Source organism: Carassius auratus, unplaced genomic scaffold (assembly GCF_003368295.1).
Source record: "Carassius auratus strain Wakin unplaced genomic scaffold, ASM336829v1 scaf_tig00215828, whole genome shotgun sequence".
NCBI classification, from domain to species: Eukaryota; Metazoa; Chordata; class Actinopteri; order Cypriniformes; family Cyprinidae; genus Carassius; species Carassius auratus.
Genome location: NW_020528261.1, coordinates 36,747 through 47,076, shown reverse-complemented (window position 1 = coordinate 47,076; position 10,330 = coordinate 36,747). Strand labels below are relative to the sequence as shown.

General features: G+C 35.3%; 1 protein-coding gene across 1 annotated transcript; it reads right to left on the bottom strand.

Annotated features, from left to right (window-relative positions):
• Window positions 1-58: 58 nt before the first annotated feature.
• On the bottom strand, window positions 59-4,808 carry LOC113095979 (NIPA-like protein 3). The gene is made up of 11 exons (XM_026261349.1): window positions 4,584-4,808; window positions 4,289-4,357; window positions 3,886-4,057; window positions 3,410-3,469; window positions 3,026-3,171; window positions 2,746-2,842; window positions 2,412-2,547; window positions 2,223-2,311; window positions 2,052-2,115; window positions 1,410-1,504; window positions 59-1,327 (listed from the first exon to the last, which is right to left on the bottom strand). The coding sequence occupies exons 1-11, from the start codon at window positions 4,653-4,655 to the stop codon at window positions 1,146-1,148; spliced, it is 1,182 nt and encodes a 393-aa protein (XP_026117134.1). The 5' UTR covers window positions 4,656-4,808; the 3' UTR covers window positions 59-1,145.
• Between the last annotated feature and the right edge of the window lie 5,522 nt (window positions 4,809-10,330).

Below are 10,330 nucleotides of genomic sequence, written 5' to 3'. Positions count from 1 at the left end.
AGTGATACTAACATTAAACTTCCAGTTAAATACTCTACTACACAGCAGTCCACAGCAATAGAACTGAGAATCAATGCTTTAATATATTTGTCAGCTATAAACTACCTGTATACTCCAATGTTAATAACAGAGCAAAGAACAAGCAGTTATGATAAGGCATGTATTATTGGTTCAACAGGATTTGGACCATGCTAACTAAAAGCAAGATTGGGCTTTTTTTCATTATTTTGATTGAAGGATTATTATTGTCCTTGTGGAATGGATATAATAGCATAAACATTATGTAAAAACAATAAAAATTAATTAATTAAAACTCAAAATGAACTCTCAACACAGTAGTAATTACACTTAAACATAACTCAGTGTTTAGTCAGTCAAGTTTCCCTTCATCTTTCAACAATGATCAATGGTATAATAAAAAAAATGGCATTAATGATTACTTGTGTTAAAAGACACCAAAACCAACATATTTTACCACATTAGTCAAAACACTGGGATGTATAGGAAATATCAGCCAGTGTTTCTTAACGTTTTACAGAAGGCATCTGTACATTTCAACCACCAGCAGTTCTGATTTATAATGTATTACCCACAAACATGCAGACTTTTACAAAAAAAGCCTATTTGGTACACTTCAGAAAGGCACAGGAAATAAATAATAGGCACAGCAGATATTCAGGCCTGAAGACTTCAAAATGGAAATGAAAGAGAGCAGTTTTCATGAGCTTGGGAATACAGTAATTTGAGCCAGTACCAAATATATATTTGTATATAATTAGCTGAGAATTGTGCAATCTATATTAGTCATTGGCCTTTGGTTGATAAAGCTGGACTGGCTATAGTATCTCTGGTACAAAGCAGTAGCAGAATCCAAAACATCTTCTGAGGTACATTTAGGTTCTCAAGTTAGTAATATTAGCTTTGATTACAGATACGAGTTTCAAACAAACATAACATACCAGTACCTCAACGCCACCCAATAAAAGGCTTATAGCTTGGTTTCCTGGCTCAGGATCAGACAAGAGAAATACAGAAGTTCTAGAATGGTCCAATATTCTGGAACTGTGCTCTGTGAGTGCTTTCAATAATCAAATCAGTAATGCACACGGTAGCATTAGTCTTAATTGCACTTCAAACATTTCCCCTCAGTCTTTTTTCAGCTCTGATGGTTGGTGTGGGCTAACAGGGCTGCAAGAGACGGACAGCTCTTGGTCCACTGGAAGCGGTACAGGAGCCACACTATCGTTGTTCTCCAGTGCTCCGTAAGAAAAAGAGCCATTATAATCGAGCTGCACAGCCCAGCCTTTATTGTGAATGGTTGGAATGCCTGTGTTAACAGAAAACAGAAAAGGTGTTTAATCTAATAGGATGATTATTTGATTGGCTTGATGACATATCACAAGTCATACCTCTTGCCATGTCCATAGTGACATATGGCTCAAAGGCTTTGACATTCCTCTTGTTTTTAGTGATCAGGAACACTCCAAGAAAGCATATAGCGCATCTGCAGGAATATTATAAAGACAAATGTTAACAAATGTTAGATTCCACAGGCTTCACTGCTAGTCTGTTACTCACTGCTACTGCTAAGGACACAAACTTGTGTGGAATTTCATGACCAAATAATTATCTTCCTCACATGGATGTGTTACAGAGTAATAAGCATTTGATGAACTGAATGTAAAATTTAATCTGTCAATGGATATAAATATTTCTCTTTTTTCCGTAGTTCATAGTTTATTTTTTCATGGTTTCGTAGAAATAATACAAAATAAGCCTTTTCACATATTATTAAATTCAGAATTTATTTATTCTTTTATTCTGGACGAATGCCTTAAATTGATCGAAAGAAACAGTAAAGACTTTTACACTATTCAAAAAAAAACTAGAAAAGATTTTAATAAAAGATATTTTACAATATTATGGTTTTACTGTATTTTTTTATTATATTAATGTAGCATTGGTGAACATGGACTTCTTTCAACAACACAACACCTCCCCCAAACTGTTAAATGGTTGTGTATGTGCCTAGAATGCATCATAAAACCTACCCCAAAAGAAACATGCATATGTGCAGAACATCTTCATGGTTAAATTCCTGATAAAATATGGCCCCTGTTTTAAAAGAAACAGATGAAAATGAGACTGCGAACAAAAAAAATGAAGACAACCTTGTTGGCTTGATCAAGACAGGGATATAGAAATAAATTTTTTAGTTCTACCTGCCACGACTGCAAATGTTGTGCAGAAAATGTAATTCACACAGGCAATGAGAGAGGAATCATATAGGTGAGACGCCTGTGCTAGGAATCTGAAAAAAAAGAAAAAATAGTCAAGTCAGATTAAAAATACAGTATTTCACTCCTAGCTCACTGTCCTAGAACAGAATATCAACAACAAACAGAACTTACGATGCTTGAAAGATGATAGTTGCCACCATGCAGACAAACATGACATAGAATATGGGATAAGACAGCTGTAAAGGACCCAAGATGCTAAGCACTATCATCCCTGAAACTGCCTTCACTGTGATTACAGTCACTGAACCTAAAGGGCAAAGGTCAAGGGAATGGTCAACTTCATTATTTTATTATATTCATTATAAGGAAAAAAAAGACAATGACTTATTTATCAGTGCATCACTTTCATGTCAAAAGAACTACTTTGCAAAACAAGAGCTGCTTGTGGAGTAATGATTCATGCACACTACGGGCTCTGCAAACAACAAATCTGTTATTGTCCTACCAAGAAGTGCCACCAGCAGCAGAATCAGGACGAGGTAGTTGGCATCACGCCGTTTATAGAAATACAGCACTACACAGAACGTGATGATCCCTAGAAGCTAGAAAGAAAATCAAAATTAATTTTTCAAATGTTTTTCAGTCATCAAAACAAATTCCAATTCTACCCGTCAAAAATAATGTGCAGAGTATATCAAAGCGATATCCTTTGTAAAATAATTTTGGTTTGATATGGGCCATTTGTAATCCCACAACAACTTTCTAAACATGACGGTGTGTATTACCAAGTATAAGAGGAAGGGCCAACCGATAACATGTTTTACAATGTTCTCCGCATTCAGCTTCTCGTGAGAGTTTGGTCCAAACGTCACAAAGAGATAAGTACCACCTGCCGTCAAGGCACAGCCCAGGAAAGTCAAGATGTAGCGCTCTACAAAGACAAGCATAGAGATGTTTTAGTGCTCTGCATTTAATTTATTGTATAACCAATACAATGTATTAAAAAGTAGTTACTTGTTGCTTAGGCTTACTGCTATGCCATTATCCCTAGACTTCAAAAAGGCTAGCATTTTACAAAAGTTATGCAACTGAAAGCAATCAGTATGATTTTTCAGAAATTTGTTTCTTTTATTCCTATGCATGTGTTCAGAGAGATGAGCAGGACTCACTCAAGAATTCTCGTGCCTTCCACTTTTCCCGCAAAAACAGGAAACCCAAGATGGAGCTTGCTGTGTAGACCAAAATACAAAGCATTCTTGTTACTTAAAATAAAAGAAAGTGTAAACAAAAATCTTATTTCAACTAGTTGCTAAATACATCTCTCACTTTCGTTTAATTTAACTTGATTAACTAAAACTACAAATGAAAAAAATAACAAAAATAAAAATACATAGACATATTTAAAGATAAAAAAGTCAAAATACACATTTTTTTATTAAACTGACAATGTAAAAAGAGATTAATTCTAAATATTTATAAAAACTATAATAGCAGCATGATACTAACGTAATACTCCTTCAGAGCTTTATTACCTATAAAATACAATTAATATGTTTTTGTTATATCAAATATGTGAAACAGTAAAAACGGTGTAAAATATGGAACTAAAGGCAACATAACAGAATTATGGATGATGAATACCTACATATGACAGAAACGGCATTAAGTGGTGCTATGAGAGAGAGCGGTGCAAATGCGTAAGACACAAACAGGGCGGCCTCCCCCAGAACCATCAGCACCAGACCAGACCACCAGCTCTTACTGTAGTAGTACTGACTGGGGTCTTTATTTCCCGCCAGCATCACGTGACTTTGTTTCTGCAAGAAAAAAAAAACATCAGTCATGATGACATGTGTTTGTCTTTTACACCTTCTTTTCAAACCCACTCCCTTAGATACGGTAACAAACAACACCCGAGTTATAAAACAATCTGTTGAGAAGTAAATACAAGTGTCTGACTTTCACCTGACAGGGTGTAACGAACACACCCTGACCCTTAATCACAATGTAACTACAAGTGTAGGCTGCAAATATACACTTAACGTTACCTGAATGCTGACTGAGATGCTGACCAACAGGTTTCCAAAGATAGCTAACAATGTTCCAATGAGGTTTTCCTGTGGATAAATCACAAAGATACGTTACGACTTTGAAGTGTCACCCAGAGAAATTCAGTGTGCATAAAAACAAAACACAGGTCACGTAATCATCCCGTAAACCATCGGGAAAGTCCTGTTAAAATGTAAAGATGTTTATTGTAACTGAAACCTTCCAGGACATGTGTGATATGTTTATGTGTATTCTACTTTGAGTTTTATTGAAAACATCTCGTCATAAACTCACGGTATAAGAGTCTGCCGTCACAGCTTCCTCTCGAGCTATCCTCACGCCGTCCATCCTTAAATCAGATGACATTTCCGTTACACACGCATCACCGAGCCCGTCTCACAGCTCGGTCCAGTCTGGACGAAAGTTGGCTCTACTTTCCTCTGTTTTGGCTGCGGTTTACGTGGATCGCCATTTTCGAAACGCCGTTCCTTCTTCTTCTTCTTCTTCTTTCAGGTTTAATGGCGGTTGGTAACTCATCTCAAATGTGCATTACCGCCACCTACCAGCCTGGAGTGTGAGTATTAGAATGACATCAAAGGAGAGGTGGAGAAAAAAAGAAAAGAAAAGAAAAGAAAAATTGCTTTGTTGTTTTATGATGGTTTTGACCTCTGCTCTACTTATTGGTACTGGTACATCTAGTGTTTCATGCTTTAGAGATTTTTTATTTGCTAGCAGATCCACAACTTCATTTCCTTCCACCCCTACATGGGGAGGAACCCAAATGAAGGAGACAGCATTCCCTTATTATGAAGTGTGAGAAGCAAGTGGAGTGTTTGATAAATGAGGTCTTGTTTACATGAAGCTTTCCCAGATTGAATACTTAATAATGCTGATAAACTGTCTGAGGCTATAACAACACATTGGTTCTGATTATTTTCTTCCACCCAACCTAGTGCCAGTAAAATTGCTACCAACTACACAGAAACGCGCCGTTAATTAATACAAGGTTAATTTTATATAATTGTTTAATTTTGGAAACAACACATGACATTTATAATATCATGTGTACTATTTTCAGCCTGTGAAGTGGGCTTACTTTCATGAAAGTTGTAAAATACTTTTTGGACAGCAGGTGGCAACAGTGCACCTTCTTAATATTTTTTTTCATCTCCTGATCATGGTTTGACTCTTGCATAATACTCATATTTTTGGGTACACAGCTTTATGAGAGTTGTTATCTCTACAAAAGCACAGTTGGCGTTAAGACTTTTTCAAGACCTACACCTAAACCAAACTCATACCCACATCTGGACCATAACCACCACAGACAAGAGAGCATCAGATATCATATATCGATATACAATTTTTAATAAAGTTTCACTTTTGGGGAACCAGATTTGAATACTCAGTTAGATCCTTATACCAGACCCACAGAATCCAGACTAAGACCTGTCATTCCATGAAACCAGGCTTTATATTCCAATGAACTGAAATGCTGATTTTATAGTACAGAAGCCAAGAAGTTCAAAGCCATAGAGGTCTTGTGAAATGGTGAGGATTTTGTGCCAACCATCTGTAATTGGAAATTATTTACTAAATAAAAAATAATCACCTAAATATCACAAAAGATGTTTATATGAGACCAAGACCACGAGACCACAAGATTCTGCCTGAAAGCAGTTGTGACTTCACCTTAAGTTATACAATGTTCCAACAGTGATATTTTGCAATTTTCCATTGTCATATCCCAGAGCTATGAGGCTCTAACGGGCTGAGAACAATTATTATGACATTGAAATGAAATGACGCACAAACCAGTCCTGTTGTTTTAGGGGCCACTAATTCCACTTGGCTTAACAGGAGTATTCCAACTTTTTTTTTTTCACCTGCCAGTGACTGATAAAACACTGCAGACAATGAGTAAATGGGTTTTGGTGTGACATAAAACAAATCTGTGACCTTTCACCATTTCGTTAAGGATAAAAGAATTTATAGTCATTTTGTTTTGTTTTTTTGTAGTGAAGAGGTACACCCATGTCGTAATAGTTACAGATGTTATTAGACATGTGTCATCACTGCATGCATGCTCAGATGTCATTGGGTGTGGAAGGCCTGTGGAAAACAAATCTTTAGATCATCCACTGTAAGTATCAGGATTATTTTTAACTCCTGCTTAGTGTGCCAAATATCCAGAAACATTTAATCGATTAGTCTGAATATCAAATGGATTGGAAATAAAAATGAAGACATTTTACCTAACAATAATCTTAATAACATTTTGCAAAAAAAAAAAAAAAAAACCCAGAAAACATCTCTGACAAGCAGGCATCAGAACTTTTCCTAGTTCCATGGAACATATCTTGAATGATATATCAAGTATATATAGTTATATGTAGTTATATATATGATATATAGTTTGATTTGAGGCAAGATCTGAATATCAAAACTTTTATAATAAGCACAAGAATTTTAGAAAAACATTGGAGTGATGTCACTATAGCCTGTAGATGCATCGGACGGTTGCAGAGCATCAGTCTTTCCTGCTGTGATGTTTCCAGCACTAAATATGAATGTTTAATAATGCTTCTATCTCCGACCCTTGGTGAAATACACCCATGCACTGACACCCAGAAATAAAGGAACATTCTTTCCCTTCAGCCTGTCCTCAGGAGGGGAGCAGCATTCATGATGGAATGGTGTAACTTACTATAAAGTTTTAGATTAAAATCTTTAATAAAGGTTCCTTCAATTTAAACTTTTCTAGGGTAAAAACAATATCAGAGAAGCTTTTCCTTACATGTTTTTAAGAGTTTAAGAGTTAAAGTGTTGTATGATTTTTCATGTGCAGTAGTTGTTGTTGTTGTTTTTTTGTACAGAAAATAGCTTATGCCTGACACTGTGAAAAAATGTGCCGTAAGAAATCACTCCTCAAAACTCCTCAAAATCACTCCTCTTTAAATATGCAAAGCAGAACTAAAATGTTAAATGACTCCCAGGACAATTGTTAAAAGTACAATTCCTCTTTACCTTTTGATGTATTTAGGAAATACCCATAAATGATCCATCTTTTCAGTTCCTGAAACTCTATTATTCTACCTATAAACATGTTACTACTGTAATTTTTGGCTTAAGCCTTTATAATTATTGTTGACTCACATTAATTTATGTACTCTTTTTTTTTTATTAATCAAAGCAATTTACAAATGAGGAGCATCATAAGTATTTTGAGGCAACAATATGTGTAGTATACAATGGCAAGATTATAGTATAAACTAGGCTAGACTAGACAACTTAACTAGACTAAACTACACTTGACAAAAGCCACTCAAACCTCCACTCAAAAATGCTTTTCTGTAAGAGTAAAAACATATTTATTTAAAAACATTTACTGTGTATTTCAAATAAAACAGTCAAATATGTTCTATAGCAATGGCTCACACCTCTTCAAGTATGGCTTTGCCTCATGCTGCAAGTGTATATTCTCTGAAAAATAATTATTTGAAACATTCCTTATAACCACAACGTTTTTCTGTTGTTTGTTCTATAGGTTATATGAAGCACATTCAGATAACACCTCAGAAATTAAAGCATACTTTACATATGAGTATGTCAAAGGCTCTCTAAATTATACAGAATTAGCTTGCAGTATGTGAAAGCAGCCATCTGTTTTAAAGTGCCTTGGTTTGTGAACCCAATAAGTCTCCTGAAAGAGTTTTGAAAGTTTGAGTGAAATATTTTCCTTTTGACTGGCTGGTACTTCATCATCATTTACAACCCATTCTCACTCCAAAGGCGTCAAAAACCGAAGCATGGTCAAGCGCCCCTAGCGTCACTTTTATGACGCCAAATGTGCCTCTCGGCGTCGACCATCGAAGCACTACGACCTTCATTGCTTTCAATGGGAAACTTTTGGCGTCAGAATTCGACACGAGGACATGAGATGTTTATCGCTATGAAATCACGTTCAAGAAGTCTCATTCAGCACACATCGCGATACTTGCTATCAGTTCCACAGTTTGGGTGAGTAGTCCTAAATACGCTCTTTTAATGCCTTTTATCAAATGTATTCTGTCTTCTTTATTAATCAGATTAGTGCCATATGTTTAATCGCTGTATTATATCGGTCATCCGCGGCTGTCTTTGAGTTTCATTGCGTTTAAATAAATGAACACAGCTGCTAATTAGTGTGATTAAACTCTATCTGTCACGTGACGTGCCATAGACCTTCGATCCGTTTTATATTATTATTAATTTCAGGATCAATGATGTAAGTTGTATTTGTAGTAAAATCATGGTAATCACGACACAATAGTAATAAATGAAATGTGAAGTTAAAACACAGTAAATGGGACATTAGTAACTGTAACTGTAGTTTTACTATGATATATTAATAATCAATACAACAATACAATAATCACCAAACCAGCTATGTTTGTATCACTGTAATGTTAGTGTTTTTATGTGCTTTTATATGACAGATATCACAGTAATCATGTGTTCTGTACCATGCTTTTAATACCTTTTAATGTGAATCAAAAAAAAAAAAAATCAAATTAAAAATAAATAATAAAACATGTATTTTTCCATCTTGCAGTTCATTCATATCAGTTTATATATATATATATATATATATATATATATATATATATATATATATATATATATATATATTGCTCACAGATCATTATTAACATTCTGTATATAATTCAATTTTATTTTCTCTCCCCTTTTTTATTATTTTTATTTTTAGCTGAAAAGACGTAAAGGCAGTCAGCCCAGTGGTGTTTCTGGAGAGGGATTCCTTCAGAAATGGAGAAGACAGAAAGCTGCGGAGGCAGATATTTGCAGCAGTAAGTCTGTGATAGTTTGTCTCTTTTATCAAAAATTCCTGCTGTTATAATTTGTACAGCATTTGTTGTTTCTTAAACTGTTGCACTGTCCAAATACCCACACTTGCCATCTTTTCACTTGACCACTTGATTACTTAATTGAAGTCTTTCCTGTATTTGGCCTAGTGTTCGAGTGAGCATGATGACCACGAGTGTGTGTTGAACTTTTCATGACCTGATGACTGTGTTTCCCAATCCTGATCCTGGAGAAGCCCAGCACTGCACGGTTTTGGTGTCTCTCTTATCTGCCTTGGAGTCTTTGGTGTCTCTCTTATCGGTCTTGGAGTCTTCACTGATGAGCTGATGAGTTGAATCAGGTGTGTTTGATCAGGGAGACATCTCAAATGTGCAGTGTTGGGCTTCTCCAGGACCAGGATTGGGAGCCACTGCCTTATGGGACACTTATGTGTTTAAAGAGATTTTTAATATCTAATTATCAATATTTCACATACTGTACTAAACACATCACAGTCTTAATAATCCAGTTTAACACTTGTATGATATTGTACAAGCCCCAGGATGGTCTCATCTGACACTATCAAAAGAATTCATATGACTATAGCTTGTTATTAATTACTTGCTTTCAATAATGGATTCATTTAACATTTAATTTTACAGCATCTTTACAGAGGCTGCTTTTATGGTCTAAACAAAACACAGTGTAATGTATAAGTTGAATGTAATGTAATATTTCTGTTTTACAGGATTGTTTGAGGATAACGCTGCAGTTCTCCATCATGCACAAGGACTCACCTCGTTAACTCTTTATCCCCCACACACACAGATATGGTCCCTGGATCAGTGATTAGACTTTGCAGTGGTTTGATTTTTGCAGAAGATGTAACTTTGTTTTATTTATAAGCTCATAATGAATACATTACAGAACCAGTGATGAAAACAATAGTTAAAAATAGTATTTTTCGTATTGATAAAGCATTTTGTTGTCTTTTTCAAGCTTCATACAGTGAACTTTTTAGACTTTAATTAAGAGTTTTAGTAAAGGAGATATTCATACACAGTCATCCCCTAGCTCCAGTTATGAAGTGAATTCATGATGTTATGTCAAAGCTAGCAGGTGTTTGTTTTCCTGAACACTTTCTCTGTCTTCCATTGTTCAGACAATCAGTGTTTATTTGATGCTGTGCTGATTGA

Coding starts and splice junctions, on each gene's coding strand:
- LOC113095979 (XM_026261349.1), bottom strand. CDS start 4,655: ATGTCATCTGATTTAAGGATGGACGGCGTGAGGATAGCTCGAGAGGAA. Junction 4,058..4,288: donor GCATCTCAGTCAGCATTCAG/GTAACGTTAAGT, acceptor TTTTTCTTGCAG/AAACAAAGTCACGTGATGCT. Junction 2,116..2,222: donor AACATTTGCAGTCGTGGCAG/GTAGAACTAAAA, acceptor CTTTTAAAACAG/GGGCCATATTTTATCAGGAA.